An 18279-nucleotide genomic window follows, 5' to 3' on the forward strand; every position below is an offset into this window, starting at 1 on the left:
TATAAAACTGCTTCTACGTCTTGCTTACCTTACTCGACATTTTTAAAAGATATTTCCACATAGTAGCATGTGACTGTAGTCCACTCATTTGCAATGAATACAGCACAATTTTATTTCTTTACTCAAGTATGGAACTGTCAAACTCTTGCAGAGTGGATACAGCAATGTAGGAATATTCCCACTTCTGAACACTTTTATCAACACTTGATGTTGTCTGTCTTTATAATTAAAGACATCATAGTGGGCGTGCAGTCACAGTTCGTTATGGTTTTGATTTGCATTTCCCTAATGATTAATGATGCTGAGCATCTTTTCACGTGGTTATGGGCCATTTGTATATTCTTTGGAGAAACACGTATTCAGACCTTTTGCCCATTTTTTATGAGGTCCTTTGTCTTTGTATTGAGTTGTAAAACATCCTTCTATAATCTGGACACAAGTCCATTGTCAAATATATGATTCACAAATTCATGGACTGTGCTTTTGGTGTTACATCTAAGAATGCTTTACTCAATATCTAAAGTCACAAAGATGTTCTGCTTTCTACAAGTTTTACAGTTTAACTCTTACATTTGACTCTATGACGTCTTTTGACTTAATTTTTAAGTATGATGACATGGGGTTCCAAATTCGTTCTTTTTCATGTGTATATCCAGTTGTCCAACACCATTTGTTAAAAACACTATTCCTTCCACACTGAATCATGTTGGCTCCTCTGCTGAAATCAACTGGCCATGTGTAAGAGTTTATTTATGGACTCGCAATTCTATTCCAGACTTGTAACATCCCTATGCCACAGCCACACTGTCTTGAACACTATAACTTGACAGTAAATTTTAAAATTTGAAACTATGAGTCCTACAATTCTTTCTTTTTTATTAAGGATTATTTTAGCTATTTTGGGTCCCTTGAATTTCCATATAAATTGTAAGATCAGCTTGTCAGTATCGGCAAAGAAGTCAGGTCAGATTTTAATAAGGATTGTGCTGAGCCCAGAACAAACACAATATTAAGTTTTCTGATCAATGAACATGGGATATTTTTCCATTTATTTAACTCTTCTTTCAATAATGTTTTATACTTCTCAGTGTACAGGTCTTACACTGTCATTAAATTTATTCCAAACCTTTTAATTCTTTTTGATGCTAAATGGAAATAGAATTATTTTCTTAATTTCAGTTCTGCCCTGGTTATTGCAAGTACAAGAAACACAACTGATTTTTACACATGATCTTGCATCCCGCCACAGTGATTGATTTGTTTACTCGTTGGAACAGTGTCAATGAATTTCTTGGGGTTTTATTAATATATGATTATGTCATCTGCAAATATAGGCTCACTTCTTCCCTTTATTCCTTTTTACCTAACTGTCCTGGCTAGAATCTCCCATTTAATATTGAGAAGTGGCAATTATTTTATATAATTGTTAAATTTATTTTATATAGTTCTTTATTTTCTCTCATTGGTGAGACATTGTTATCGTTATCATTCTTCTTAAATACTTTTGATATGGTTTCCTTTAGTTCTTTAAACATATGTACAGTAGCAGATTTAAGGACATTGCTAAGTCAAAAATCCCATTTTCCCCTCAGGAAAATCTTTGTTGGCTGTTTTTCTTTGTATTCATGGCAAAAATTTCTTGATTCTTTGCATGTCTCATAATTTTTTGTTGAAAACTGAAAAATTTAGAAAATAATATACTTTAACAATTCTGTTATCAGCCCCCTTGCACACCCAAGTTTTGTTTTATTGCTGGTTTTGTTTTCTTGTTTCTGATTATTTGCTGAGTGACACTCCTAGACTCATTAAATAGATTGTTTTCTACTTTTTTTAATGGTTGTGCTAGAGTCTGCAATAAACATGTATAACTAACTCAAATCCAGTTTCAAATAACAATATACCACTTCACGGGTAGTGTACCTTATAATAATAAAATAATGCTGATTCTTCCATCCTGGTATCATTGCTATCATTCATTTCACTTATGCAAGCATACGTAAACGTACCTACATAAAATATATACATAAGCACTCAAATTCAAATACATTGCTGCTCTCATTATTCTAAACAAATCAAACAAGGGTAGGCTTTTGTCATGTTAGATCTAAGAAAAATAAGTTTTTATTTTGCCTTTACTTTTTCTCCAATGCTCTTCTTTTCTCTATAGATCTGAGTTTCTGACCTATATTATTTTCCTTCTGTTTACATCACTTCTTTTACAATCACGTTTCTTGCAAATTAGGTCTACTTGGCAAAAAGTTCCCTCAATTTTTGTCTTTAAAAGTCTCTTTTTTCCTTCACTTTTTTAAAGTTTTTTTTTAATCCTCACCTGAGGACATTTTTTTTCATTGCTTTCAGATCGAGAGGAAGGGAGAGAGAGAAACACTGATGCAAGAGAGAAGCATCATTGGTTGCCCTCATAACCACCCCAGACTGGGGATCCTATGTGTGCAAACCAGAGGTTGCACACACTCATGCCTGCACCCAGAACACAGACTGAACCCACAACCTAGGTATGTGCCGTAACCAGGAGTCAAATCCACAGCCCTTCGGTTATAGGACAATGATGCTTCAACCAACTAAACCATACTGGCCAGGACTCTCCTTAATATTTACAGGGTAATTTTGCAGGGGACAGAATTTAGGCTGATGATTATTTCTCTGTCAATGCTTGTTTCTCTGTCTACTCTGTTCTTGCTTGCACTGTTTCTGAGAAGTTTTAGTAATTTTCATCTTTGTTCCTTCTAGAGGTCAGATCCTCCTCCTTACCCCATGACTTCTTTAAGGATTTTTTGTGTATCTTTAATTTTTCTATAATTTGCAAATGATATGCCTAGGTATTATTTATTGGTATTTATCCTGTTTGATGTTCTTTGAATAGTCTGGATCTATGCTTTAGTGTCTGACATTAATTTGAGAAAATTCTCAGTCATTATTTTTCAAGTATATCTTTTGTTCCTTTCTTCTTCTGGTATTCCTTTTGTAGTCGTCTCACAGTCTTTCGATATTCCATTCTGGGGTTTGTTTCAGTCTTGAGTATTCTTTTTCAGTTTTGAAGGTTTCTATTGACATTTCCTCTAGCTCAGAGATTTTTTCCTCAGCTCTGTCTTACCTACTCACAAGCCCATCAAAAGCATTCTTCATTTGTTATAGCATTTCGGATCGCTCCCATTTATTTATTTTTAGAATTTCCATCTCCTTAAATTGCTAATCTGTTCTTGCATGTTGTCAAATTTGTCCATTAAAACCCTTGGCTTATTAATCATAGTTGTTGTAAATTCATAGCATGATAATTACAAAATCCCTGTTATATCTGGTTCTGATTGTTTTTTCTGTCTCTAAAGATTGTGTTTTTTGCGTCTTGATATGCCTTGTAATTTTTTCTTGATAGCTCAAAATGATGTACTGGGTAAAAGGAACTGCTACAAATAGGCCTTTGGTAAATATGGTGGTGAAATGTGGAGGGGAGGGTAAGTGTTCTATGGTCCTGTGATTTGTTCTGTCTCTTAGTGAGCCTATGCCTCTAGACTATGAACTTCACAAGAGACTAGCTAGGGCTGACTATAGTGGGTATTTACCTTCCCCCAGGTCAGTTAGGCTCTAATAATACCCCAGCAGGTTGGGCCCTGGTTAACTAGCTTCTCTAAGGACAGAATGCTCTGCCCTGACCAATGTGGCTCAGCTGGTTGGGCACAGTCCTGCAAAGTGAAAGGTTGCCGGTTCGATTCCTGGTCAGGGTACAAGCCTGGGTTGCTGGTTCATCCCCAGTCTGGCGCATATGAGAGCTAGCCCGTCCATGTTTCTCTCCTTCACTTTCTCCCTCCCTTCTCCTCTAAAAAAAAATGTAAATGAATAAAATTAAAAGAAGAAAGTGAATTTCAAAAAGGGCTCCTTTCCCCCTCCCCTGACAGCATTTTCTCTGATATTTACTGTAGGAAGCTTGTAAAGCTCCTGAAGGGGAATCTTAGAAAATTATGGGGGCCTCCCTATGGCTGGATTCTCCTGCTGAAGTGTTTAGCTCAGAGTTGTTCCCACTCATCCTCCAGCAATTTGGCACCTACAATGCAGGTTATCCTTTTCCAGCACTGGCTCTCATCATTCCCTGATTTGCCGTCTGTGTCTTCCAGCCCGAGGGCAGCAGTTTGCCCTGTGTGCTCACCTTCACCTCTCTTACAGATCCTAGTGCAGTTGTTGATTTTGCAGTCTGTTCAGCTTTGTACTCATTAGGATGAAGTGATGACTGGAACATGTGAAACTGGAAACCAAAAGTCTTATTATTTATATATTTTTCCCCTCTCTGTGTTTCAGTTTAAATAGTTTCTATTTCTGTCTTCAAGTTTACTACTCTTGTTTTCTGCAGTGTCCAATCTGTTTTTAAACCAGCCTGTAGACTTTAATTTAATCAAATGCATTTCTAAACGTCCACTGTTTCTTTTCCGTGTGTTCCAGTTCTCTGTTAAAATTATCCATCCATTTTGTCCATCTTTCCTTCTATTCCTCTTAAAACATCGTTGTTATTTTAAAGATTTTGTTATGTCCAATATCGATATATGTAGATCTTCTAGTGTCTGTTTTTCTTGCTTATCAATGACATTTTTCTGATTCTTCACATTTCAATATTTATTGTATGCCAAACATTTTTATAAAAGACTTTTGTGGTTGTATATACTACTGTCCAAAACCACACATAACGTAGTTTGAAAGCAAAACATCAGTGTTGCTCTTTCATTACTCTGTTGTCTCTATAACACACGTTTCATCCAAAAAGTTTTAAAGCAAATGGGTAAAGGGGGTCAAAAGGTACAAACTTCCAGTTACAAAACAAATAAGTCATGGGGTGTAATGTACAGCATGGTGACAATAGTTAATAATATCATATTACATATTTGAAAGTTGCTAAGAGTTCTTATCACAAGGAAAAAAACTGTATGAATGGTGATGGGTGTTAATTAGACTTACTGTGGTGATAATTTTACAATATATATGTAACGTTATGTTGTATACCTGAAACTAATAAAATGTTATAGGTCAATTATACCTCAAATAACTAAGGAAATAGAAAATCCCTATTAGGATGACTTAGGATATAGGCAGGGTTTTTTTCCTACTCTCATACTAAGATTTTTTTTCTTCGTAATTTCCATGCTACTGAATACTATTTTCTGGGGACTTCCCCTTGTTCTGGATATGTGGGTACTGGATCTGCAAAAATTCAGGTTAGTTAAATAATTCTGTATTTTCCCCCTGAATCCCTAGTGCCTAACCAAGTTCCTTGTATAGTAATGTTCAAGAAGTGTTTAATGAATGAGCAAATTGTGAACTAATAACCACCCCAAATTGCTTAGTCATGTTAACTTACAACACATAAAATAGTATTCAAAATTAGCTATTAATGTGTAAGGAAAAAACTTTGCACTCCCATGTACTTTGAGACCTCCCACATTTAAATCATAAAAAATGATCTCTTACCAGCTCTTCTTAGACCTACATGGTGAGTTAGCGATACAGAAGATGACCTTTGCTTCGGGATTGTCTGTAGGTTTGAACTAAAAGGCCCATTTAGATAGCATCCTTGACTAAAAGGGAAAGATAACAGGTTAAGAATTTTAAAACTGTGTGGAATTTCCTCATGTTTCTTCATCGTCTTCAATTCAATTAGCAAATAATCTGCCTATACATTCAAAGTTCAGACATCTGTCTAGTGCCTACAGCCTAAATCAGGAGTCAGCAAACCTTTTCTGTAAAGGACCAAATAAATGGTAAATACTTCTTCTGCCTTTGCAGGCCATAGGTCTCTGTTGCAACTACTCAGCTCTGCCATGGCAGCATAAAAGCAGCCATAAACAGTAATAAATAAGCATGAATGTGTTTCAGTATAATTTTATTTATAAAACAGGTTGTGGACCACAGGTTGAGGTCCACAGGCCACACTGTTTGCTGACCCCTGGCATAAAGCAGGCTATCAGTATCACCCGGCCAGCTTCATTAACACTGTAGTCCTACCCCCAGGATTTCTGTTTCTGTAAACCAGGGTTAGGGCCAGATAATCTGCATTTTTAACAAGTTCTTAGAGGAAATGCTGATGTTACCGAGTCCAGGGGCTTCACTGAGAATCTCTGGCCTAAAATATGTAGTTTTTCACTATTTTCTGTTCCTTCTCTTCAAAGATATTGATTATCCATTAAGTCAGTCATTTCTTATAACTGAAATATTTATTATAGGTTTTAGGGCTCTTATGAAAAAATTAAATATAGGCAGGCAATCATATCAATGTGATACATAAAATGTGTTAAAGATTATATATTTGAAACCTCTGGCCCAGTGCCATACATAAAGCAAGTACAACATAAACGCTACCTTCCTGTCTTAGATATTCACTAACCTATTTTATTCTATTAGTCACCTCCTGATGTGGGTACTTTGCCACAGGCTCAAGGATACACCTAGATTCTCTATATTTTTCACTCCGCATTTTTTAGTGTAGGCTAGGTTCTTCAGCTCTTCCCCAATTCCTTCATCTTTTCTCCACTTCCATACCCCATTACTCAAGAAAGGTCTATTTTTCTGTGACCAAAAAATGCTTTTTTTTGTCTCTATGATAACAGTTACCCGTAGTGTATTAAAATTCCATTGCTACAGATCGTTTTCCCTTGCTAATTTTTAAATTCCTGTAGGGGCCATAAAACACATCTATATTCACAGTGGATACTGCACAGTGCTGATACAAGGTGCTCAACAGATGTTTGTGGAATAAATGAGTGATCTCTTTAGGGTCCTATTTTCACTTTTCTAAAGAATATATCTTTTTTGCCCCCCAATTCTGAGTGAATAGACTCTTTCTTTGCTAACTCCTGCTTTAAAGATCTCCTTGGGCCTTTGTCTAGAAATCTAGTTTGTTCTATATCCCGATGATAGAAAAAATTCTTTATTACAAAGAGAAGGCATGTAAAACCAGTTGGCAACCAATTCATTTAAAACTTCTTTATTAATATTAACAAAATTATAATAAAGTGCTGTCTTGAGTATTGATCATGTGTCATCCATTGCTTTAGGTACTTTACATACTTTATCTCTGTTACTCTCCTACTTTACATATAAGGAAAATGAGGTTTCGAGAGGGTAAGTAATGTCCCTAAATTCACACAGCGAAAATACAACTTCCAATTTCTTTGACTATGCTCTTTCCCCAACACAGTTCTATCTCTGTGTGTGTTTCTCAATATGTAAAATCAGAGATTTAGAATTAAGGACTTCTGAGGTAACATTTAGCTTTCAGATTCTGTAATATTTTTTCTGAAGCTAATAGTAATAATAATGTGTTGATAGTTTTACAAGAAGAGACAACATGCAAATAATACCATCCAATAAACTCCTCTCCCTACAAATTGCTTAATCATTCTTTGTATTTGAGTATTCCTTGCCTACGAATGGATTGGGAGAGACTGGGAAAGAAGGGTAATATTCAAACAGAACAATCAGTATTCTCCTAAAGTCTACTCTCTGGTTAATATCTAAAACAAAGACAGGGATCTCTCCTTTTCAGAAATAACCCATGGCACTGCTTCACAGTCTTCTACCTTGATCCAGGGTCTTCTAATAATTGAAATACATCATAACAAGCAGTTAGCGGTTTAGAATTGAGAGAGACAGGCCAAACTACAAGTTTTCAGCTGAGTTCCAGAATTGTCTCTTTAATTCCTGGCCTAGAACCAGACAAATATACACCCCAGTGAGATTATAGAAAACAATACTGAACAAAGCAGAGAACAAGAGAGGCTAGGGGTCCCAATGATTATTAATAGTGGGTAGAAGGGCAATTAAAATCAGACTTGGGAATCAGTCTTCAAATCCTAGTGCATATACATTATAAAAGATATCAAAAGTTACGGTCACAGAGTTAAGCCATATGCTAAGAGCTGATTTCTAGACAATCAATGAAAATCACCATGACACAGTTTGTATCACCCCCCCTTTTTTGGGAAGCAGTTGTATAAACTTGGCTATATGATTACATTTACAAAACTATTCTCATTAAAAATTGGGTGGGATAACACCATTAGCCCACTGGATCACTATAGTTCAAATAGGGTCCAAGCTTTGGAATGAATCTCTAATAAATTATGCATTACAAAGTTGAGAAGCTGATTCCCATGTACATTATTTAGGGAACATACTCTTGCTAGGCAGCATGTTATTAGATTTAATTACAGAGCAGTCACAGAGATGACGGTGAATCAGAATAGGTTGAGACTAAATTAACACTCTTTAGTACAGAAGTACTATAGTTGATAGCCCACATGGTTTTGGGACACAAGTTGCCTATTTTTTTTTTCCACAGAGAAAGGTTTAAAAAGAAGTGAGCTGTGAGCTCTGAATATCTGAATATTTGTCCACGTGCAAGGTCTAGGTCCTCGTGGCCAATCTAAGAATCACAGTTTAGCCATTCCGTATCCCTAAGTATTAAGAATGGAACTCAGAGATAGGTAGTTCAATTGTCAGGTCACCCAAAAAAGCATTATTCAATCTTTCCTGGAACTTCTGGCTAAAGAAACATCATCCAAGGTCAAAACTTAAGTAGAAGGTAGTGTCAACTGTCATAACCCAATGTGGATACCATACACCTGCAGGACACTTGGTAAGCAGCTGTTTATCTTCAAAGATCCATTTTAATGCAATCCCACTCTTCACAGATACCTTCTCACACGAGGTAGAATGTGAAAAGTGACATAAGAGAGGCAAGGAAAGGTATTAAGGGGATTCAGAGGTGAAACATTACCCTGTTGGAGATCAAGGAAAAAGGATGTCGGGATGTTGCTCTTAACAGGTGACATCTGAACTCATTTTTTAAAAATGATACACAGAAATCAGGGTAGAGAGAACAAGTAAAGAGGGTTACAGAAGTGGACAAGTTAAGATTGAATGGAGTTTCAGACAGAAAGCTTTCCAAGTCATTTCTGTATTTTCATTCTTCGTAAGACTGCTTATCTCTTTTAGTCACTTTAACTTTTCCAAATAAGGCTTCAGCTTTGTCATGAGGGAATAACAGAGTTTTGATTCTCAGGCGTTGATAAAGCGTCCAAGAACTTAATGACTACAATACCCATAATCAAAATATTGTGAGACTTCTGGCCAAGATGGAGGCATAGGTAGATACACTGTGCCTCCTTGCACAACCAAATGGACAACAACAAATTTAAAAAGAAAGAATACCAGAACTGCCAGAAAATCTAACTGCGTGGAAGTATGACAACCAAGGAGTTAAAGAAGAAACATTCATCCAGGCCAGTACGAGAGGTGGAGATGGGCAGCCAGGGCAGACAGGGCTAGGGCAAGCGAGGCAGTGGCTGGCGGAGCATGCAGTCCCACATTTGCATGCGGATAAACCAGGAGGAACAACTGGGGAGCGAGACAGCATGCAACCCAGGGTTCCAGAGTGGGGAAAATAAACCCTCAAAATCTCTGACTGAATAAACCTGTGGGTATTGAGGCAGTGGGAAAAACTCCCCACCTCATAGGAGATTTTCACTGGAAAAAGCCACAGGGTCCTAGAACATACATAAGCCCACACCTGGGAATCAGCACCAGAAGGGCCCAATTTGCTTGTGGGAAGCAGGGGAAGTGACTGAAAGCTGCCCAAGAGCCGAACAAGTTGCATTGTTCCCTCTCAGACCCCTCCCCCATATATAGCGCCACAATGAAGTGACAGGGGCTGATTCACCCTGGTGAACACCTAAGGCTCTGCCCCTTACTATGTAACAGATGCGACGAGACAAAAAAATATGGCCCAAATGAAAGAACAGATCAAAGCTCCAGAAAAAATACAACTCAGTGATGAAGAGATAGCCAACCTATTAGTTGCAGAGTTCAAAACACTGGTAATCAGGATGCTCACAGAAATGGTTGAATATGGTCACAAAATAGAGGAAAAAGTGAAGCCTATAAAAAGTGAAATAAAGGAAAATGCACAAGGAACTAAGAGTGAAGGGAATGAAACTGGGACTCAAAGGTTTGGGATAGAAGGAAGAAACAAACATTCAACCAGAACAGAATAAAGAAACAAGAATTCAAAAAAATTGAAGAGAGGCTTAGGAACCTCCAGGACAACTTTAAACGTTCTAACATCAGAATCACAGGGGTTCCAGAAAGAGAACAGGAAGAACAAGAAATGGAAAACTTACTTGTAAACATAATGGAGAATTTCCCCAGCCTGGCAAATGAAATAGACTTTCAGGAAGTCCAGTTAGCTCAGAGTCCCAAAGCAGTTGGACCCAAGGAAGCACACACCAAGGCACATCATAATTACATTACCCAAGATTAAATATAGGGAGAGAATCTTAACAGCAGCAAGAGAAAAGGACACAGTTACCTACCAAGAAGTTCCGATGAGACCATCAGCTGATTTCTCAAAAGAAACCTCACAGGCAAGAAGGGCCTGGAAAGAAGTATTCAAAGTCATAAAGGACAAGGACCTACATCCAAGATTACTCTATCCAGCTAAAGCTATCATCTAGAATGGAAGGGCAGATAAAGTGCTTCCCAGAGAAGGTAAAGCTAAAGGAGTGCATCATCACCAAGCCCTTATTATATGAAATGTTAAAGGGACTTATCTAAGAAAAAGAAGATAATCAAAAATATGAACAGTAAAATGACAACAAACTCACAACTATCAACAACTGAACCTAAGAAAACAAATAAACAAAAAAACCTAAGCAAAGAACTAGAACCAGAACAGAATCATAAAAATGGAGACTACAGGGAGAGTTATTAGCAGGGTGTGGGAGAAGGGGCAATGGGTAAAAAGGTAGAGGGAATAAGAAGCATAAATGATAGGTACAAAATAGACACGGGGAGGTTAAGAATAGTATGAGAAATGGAGAAACCAAAGAACTTTTATGTATGACCCATAGACAAGAACTAAGGGGGGACAGAGAGGAATGCTGGTGGGAGGGGGGTGCAGGGCGGAGGAGAATAAGGGGGAGAAAAAATGGGAAAACTGTAATAGCACAGTCAATAAAATGTATTAAAAAAAAAAAACAAAAACAAAACAACCCAGGATGCAAGAATAATACCAAGTTTTCTAGATAAATCAATTTTGTAAGAAACCACTAGAGGGTAGCATTGTACCAGGAAATAAAGCCAGCATAATAGTAACAAAAAGGGCAGTTGAAGGGATGAGATTATTTGGTTTCAGACAGTTTCAGGAAATGAGAAGTTCAGTATTACAACAATGTTTAAAGCATATTCAACTTTAAGATCAGTCAGAGACACTATGATCAGAATCTAAAGCTGCATTCAAATCAAGACTGAAAAACGTAGGCTATATATACCATCCAGTTCTAGAGCACTCAATATTAAGTCAAATGAATGTTTCATGAATCTGAAGTCACAAATCTGTTACTTTTGTGTCAAACCAAACATCCCCATACATTAAAGATATATAGCTATGCTGTCAAATATGGTTGCTACACATGTCTACATGGTAGTTACATATAGCTCGCTATTTTAATTAAACTTTAAATTTAATTGCTTCATCATAGAACACATTTCAAGTAATCAATATCTAAGAAACTACCATACTGGACAGTAAAGTTATAAAATATTTCAAAAATTTCTGTTGGACAGCATTGATCTAGAGATTTGAATTTCAAAAGATGTAACAGTTGTAAATGCTTCACTTATTCCTATATTACCTATGTTCAAAATACACTTAGAAATTTGTTACTGGTAAGGTCCAGCTTCAGCACACTAGAAAAATTACTTTTAGCCTTATCTCTTTAAGGCAGATGGTACATAACACTACCAATTACTTTTTTCTCCAAATTTCTAAACCTTCATGAGAGTTAAGTAAGTACATCAATCTGCCTACATAGACCTCTATGTGAACACTTCTCAGAGTTAAAGATTAGTTTTCTTTGGACCATGTTTCCACTTTAATATCAGTAATTCTTTAATTGCAAATATGCTGGTGTTACATCAGTGTGATAGAATTTTAAAAAATGAATCATTTTCATCCTTCTTTCTCAAACCCAATATTCTCAAGATGATGTTTACTATGGTTAAGAAATATGCCATATTTTCAGTTTCTAACATCATTCACTCCCCATATCTTGTTCCCAATTTTAAAAAACCTATAATGTTTAGGCTCTGGGAAAGCTTTGGACCAAAGCTCATTTTCTTGAATTGTACCGTTCATACTTCATTCCTGTATTTTATATCATGTCATACAATTCTTAATAAGGAGTCCATCTATTTGAATGTATTGTATAAGATCAAATTAATAAATCAAAAAACCCTGGAAAATTATAGTTATCTGATCATATTTCACATACAATCATTAACACAGATTTTAACAAATAGCTATGATCCAATCCTGCCACCTAGTGTTTGAAGTGGATAACTACACAGCTCAAGCTAAAAGTAAAATATACTCAGTAATAAAACTGGTTTAACAGGAAAGTTACACTGATTCCAATTTCATTAATATTCTTAGATAATTGACTAAACAGAGGCTTACAATTCATACAAGAGATAACTATCTTTCTGGGTTATAAGACAAAGCACCGAATCTTTTGTTATCAGGGTAAATGGACATACGTACTTCTAGATTTCAGCTCCTGCATTTTCCCAGCTTCTTTTCACTGTTACTGATGTTTTTAGAAGATGTTTAACATCTGAGATGAACCCTGAGAATGTGCTCCTCCTCTCACAATTCAGTAACTGTTGACCTACCTTGGGTGTTAAATGCATGTGACTTGGCCACTGCTCATGCCACCTCTACCAATTTATAAGCTTTCTCAGTACCCTGTCCTAAATGGATCCCAGCTTCCTTTAAGGCTCCAGCATGCTTTGTAACCAGCTTACCTAAGTTTTTGGATAAGACATGTGAGCTTGTTTTTAAGAATCACTTTCACTATTATGTCATATCACTACTTATGCTGTCCTATACCTAAAATACCTCAACTGTTTGCTTCTGCTTTCAGAACTAAATCAAACTTTTTTCACAGAAACAAAGTCAATGTATCAAATTCAGGTTTTGTTTAACAGGCTCTCGGGATTTTACCTTGAAATGCCAAATTCTTGGTGAGTCCTTTTGCCATTATTGCGTTCCCACCTTGAAGCAGAAATTTCAATAGGTGGCAGACTTGAAGTTCCTGAGCTTCTCCTCAGCTGTGGAGTTGATAAACTGTTCCTACTGTTTAGTCCCTGTTGAAATTTAACAGTGGTTAAAATTGTCACCCTATAATGTGCTGTATATGTATTATTAAAGATGGCATATTAAAATACAAAGCATTTTTAACATGTAAAGGGGAAACAGAATGTTTTATTCTGAAAGTATGTCAATTTTACTCCAAATTTCACATACTACATACCATTCTTTCTCCTACTAAACAATGATTTTGAACTCCCTACAATTTATTTAACTATATATTTTTTCTTTTGCACATTTTATTCCTAGTATCATGAGAAATAAACAATTGATCATTTAAAAAGTACATATGAAAGATTTACCCTAAAAAACAACTTCAGAGGACAAGATTAGAATCAAGAGCTGTCAGCCCTGTCTCCTAAACCTTTATATTTTCAGTACTATGCTAATAATGTCTACCGAGGTTAATCTGGAGAAACTGCAGGATTCTGAGCTGCTTTTTGAATTAATGATTAAATTAAATCCAGAACACCTTCAGCATTAATAAAATTTTACCCTGATTTTTAAAAATATTCTGTTTTTTACCACTGTGAACAGGTGTCTTGCTGACATGAACAGAAAACAGTTTCTGCTTCTTATGAATTTCCCCTATCAGCAGGCACTGAAACCATCTCTGAGAGAAAAATATCTTTTATATTTTAAATTTTCCCAAGGATGTTGATTTACTAAATGTTCATGGTTAGTGAGGCGGATAGTGAAAAAGTTCTTCATGTAACATAATCCTTTATAGCTGCAATTTAGGTCCATATAATCTCTCTTGTTTCTCAACATAGTATTTGACTTTCACACTAAATTATCTATTCCAACTGCCTTTTCCTTACTAATTATTTTTTTCATAAATGTTGCTGTTCTCTTCTGAAGTGGCATTAGGCTTCTTACATTCTTTTCCAAAAGCAGAGACAAATTAGATATAAAATTCAAGTAAAGTTAAAGAACACTAAGAAAAGAAATAAGGGTTACTTCCTGGTTCTTCTATGATTTTTACCAGTACATTCCAGTACCCGTAACAAGCTTGATTAACCAGAATGTTCAAGAAATGATGCATTCAGGCATCCTGTTCAATATTATTGTTTAAATGTTGCGAAAATGTACCAGTACACTTTACAGAGTAAACATAGTAAAAATAATAATACTATCAATATGATTTTTACAAATAAGATTTTTAAGAACTATTTTTTTAAATTACTATTGTAAACATCAAATGTCAATGGAAAATATGAAGGAAGAGCAATAGGTCAAGTGACAACTAACTCAAGAATATATTGGCTATTTTATTGATGAATTTCTTGCTATCCAGTTTTGATGTTTATGATTAACCCTAAGTATCATTGTTAATTGGATTTTGACTAATGCAGGTGATACCATATATACTTTTTAAAAATAAAAGCACCACATAACTACCTATGATCCACATCTGTAATCAATAATTACCAAATTTCTGCCCTAATCAGGCTTGCTTAGTTTTTCAACATTTCTATCCCCTAATGCTAAGAACAAAATGAAATTAACTGATAATCAAAATCCCTCAAAAAACTATATTTAATTTTTTCTAAGCTCTCTACACACTATTATATGTGAACAAAATGAACTGATTTGAATTTTATCTTCTCTTGGTTAGTTTCTTTACCTATAAAACAAAGTAGTAGTTGAACTAGAATAATCTCCAAAATGTTTATATTTTTAGTTTTATCATTTTAGTAATTGGTAAAGACATTGATAATCAAATAAAATAATTAAAAGCACTCTGGACATAATGTATGCCTATTTAGAACAGTATTATTTTCTAAAGGAAATCATATTTTGAAGCATTGACATTTAAATTAATCCCACTTCTGATCATGGAAAAATCAATACCTATTAGGCTGTAGCAATCTCCAGTGAGTAAAGAGGAGGGGGCTCGGAAGAGTTTTAAAAATGTGAAAATTAATTTAAAATACATAATGCTATGTAATGCATAAAATGAACATTATAATGATCATTACTTCGCTCAACAAGAACCATTCCTGGATTCTAAAGAGTAAATAGATTACTGACATGATTTGACTACTAGATTGTTATACAAGCCTGAAATTAAATTTGCTTGTTGCTCTACTACTTAAACAAAAACAAAAAACAACAATAAATAGTTGTTACTGATGCAGTTATAACTGCAAAGTTATTTAGAAAAAAACCTGAATACTCGTTTCAAATTATTTGAGATAACTACCTCTAAAGCCCCAAGAACTCAATAAATTGGAAAAGAAGCTGATGCTTGCCAAAGAAATTGTACGTTATCTAAGATTTTAATGAACAATTTGAAAATATAATCTAATGTGATAAACAGGGCTAGCTAATTACTGTATTGCGACCTTGTGAAGTTTTCGATCTCCTCTCTCAGCTGGGTCCTCTATTTCAGAACAGGAGTAAAATCCGGGAAACGGTGTGAGAGGGTTAATCTTTGGCCTGCAGGAACCGGAGAAAGCACCCATCAAACTGCCGATACTCCGCAGGGAAGAAACGACTTGTGGGGGGAGGGTTGGATCAGTCAGAAGATCTGACACCATATTGCGAGCCTCATTTAGCACTGAAAGATCAACTCCACTTCCACCTCCAGAATTCTAGAAGGAAAACAAAGGAAAATTATACATTTATTACACAGAAAATTCAACATTTAAGATAATTCTATTAAACATTAATATTCATTAATTTGTACATGACATAAATGACATAACAATGGTATAATTCTCACTTTAAAAATTTGGAGGTTGATTGCTTCAGGGCCTTTTGGGTAAGATCAAGTGTCAAATTTGGATGTTGAAGTATATGGGAGATAATATGAATCTTAATTTTTTTCTGTATTTCATGCATATCTCATATTAAACAGTATTCATAACTTTAGCATAGAACTAAATTTGTATTGATTTCAAAATCTGCAACTTGAACAGTCTATTAATTTATTGATGATTTCCTTCCTTTTTAATCAAAATTTTTTACACATATATAGCATTTCTTTCATTTACCTTACTTAAGAGGCAGTGTAGAACAGTGGCAAAGCTTTGTTGCAAAGATGAGTTTGAAATCTAGACTTCAACCTAATTGTGTGACTTTGAGCAAGTCATTTAACATCTGAACTTTTTAGTTTCTTAACTGTAAAATGGGGGTAATAATAGCATCTACCTCATTAAGGGCTGATCTGAGAATTAAATCTGTTAACATACATGCAAAGCTCATGAAGCAATGTGTGGTGCACATATTTAAATCAATGTTATGGAAAATAGATAAATATACAGAAAAATGGTATCATAGTTCAAAGGAGATAGTGATAACTTTGAAGTGAATGGTCTACAAAATTTCATGGAAAGGATAGCATCACGCTGGGCCCTAAAAATGGGTAGAAAATATATTTTTAAAATTTTAAATATTTCATTAATGTATACATACATGATTTTTACTTTTTGTTCAATTCAATTACCCATAGAAATAAGTACACTGATAATCAGAACAGTAATTAAATGTTACTTTTGTGTGTTTTATTGTACCTTGAACTTGCATTTGAGTGTATTTGGAATTCATAAGTATTTAAAGTATTTCACGATTTCACCATGAAACTTTAAGTAGCCTCAACATAATTTAGAATAGAAAAATTGTTACAAAAGTTTGACCAATAATTAGCTAAGTAACATCTTTGCTCTTTGTGGAATTATTTTTCTTTTACTTGTGAAGCATTATTTTGTATTAATTTTTATTTTAAAACATTCCCCATTACTGAGGCGTAGCCCAGCTATTTCTAGTCTTATAAACAAATACTTCTCTATATATCAGTATAGATAATTAAGCATACTTCTGACAAATGGCTTTCCCTAATTTGAATTGCTAAGCCAAAGTTAATTAACACGTAAAAATTTGATCATTACTATAAACCTGCCCTCACATGTTTGTCAAATCCATTCTTCCACAAATTACATATAATAGCATCTATTTTCCTTACACCCAAATGAGAAATCTGCTGTTATCTGACCAGGTGTTCCCTTACAGATAATGTGTCATTTCTCTCTGGCTGCTTTCAAAATACTTTTGTCTTTAGTTTTCAAAAGTTTGTTCATTTGTTTGTTTTTGCAATTGATCCTATTTGGTATTCACCTTGCTTCCTGAGTTTGTAGAATAATGTATTTGACAAAATTGGGGAAGTTTTCAGCCATTATTTCTTCAAATACTCCTTTAAACCCACTCTTTTTCCCCTCCTCCTCAGATGCTGATGATGAAAATGCTGGATCTTTCGTTGTGTCACTCAGGTCCCTAACGCTCTGTTCATTTTGTTTCCATCTATTTTCTCTATGTTGTTTAAATTGGGAAAATTCTATTGCTCTGTCCTTGAGCTTATGGATTTTGTCCTCTGTTGAGCCTATTCAGTAAGTTTTTAATTTCCATTTGTATCCAGTTTATAACTTCTATTTCTTTGCTGAGATTTTTCTATTTTATTTGTTTCAAGAGAGTTTGTAATTGCTTGTTAGAACATTTTTATGATGGCTGCTTTAAATTTCCTTGTCAGGTAATTCCAAATCTGATTCATCTTGGTGGTAAGCATTGACTGTCTTTTCTCATTCAAGTTGTGATTTTCCTGGATCTTGTTATGACAAGTGATTTTTTAATTTTATCATCAACATTTGGGCAAATAATGCTTAATGTACTATTTGAAGACTGGGTCCTATTTAACTCTTTTATATTAGGAGATAGTCTTGTTTAGATTTTGTACACAGACCCTGGTCTACTTTTTCTTTCAGGCAGTGGTTCTAGAGACAACTTAATTTTCAGGTCATTCACAGTGGTATTTCAGTCTGTTGTTTTTTGGTTTTTGTTTTTTGTTTTTCTGGTGCTACTAGGGTTCCCACTGGTCCCTGATGGTGCCTCTGTCTGGGGTGGTTATGGGAGGAGAGAAAAGGGAACTTTTTCACATTTGGCTGCTTAGTACCTCCAGACGGGAGAAGGGAGACTCCAGGCCATAGGGACAAAGAACACTTCCTGGGCTAGGCACTTGTGGCAATATCCCCTGTGCCAGGCTGTCTGGCCACCCATGTCTATCACTGGGGAAGGGG

General features: G+C 35.3%; 1 protein-coding gene across 1 annotated transcript in view; it reads right to left on the reverse strand.

The window, feature by feature from the left end:
- PDE3B (phosphodiesterase 3B) overlaps positions 1–18279 on the reverse strand; it is a 153449-nt gene that overhangs the window by 39816 nt on the left and 95354 nt on the right. Inside the window, exons 3-5 of the mRNA XM_024558827.4 lie at positions 15556–15804; positions 13061–13203; positions 5470–5576 (exon numbers count right to left, since the gene is read on the reverse strand). Coding sequence (XP_024414595.3) covers positions 5470–5576; positions 13061–13203; positions 15556–15804 — 499 coding nt within the window. The remainder of the gene's footprint in view (positions 1–5469; positions 5577–13060; positions 13204–15555; positions 15805–18279) is intronic.

Source organism: Desmodus rotundus, chromosome 5, assembly GCF_022682495.2.
Source record: "Desmodus rotundus isolate HL8 chromosome 5, HLdesRot8A.1, whole genome shotgun sequence".
NCBI classification, from domain to species: domain Eukaryota; kingdom Metazoa; phylum Chordata; class Mammalia; order Chiroptera; family Phyllostomidae; genus Desmodus; species Desmodus rotundus.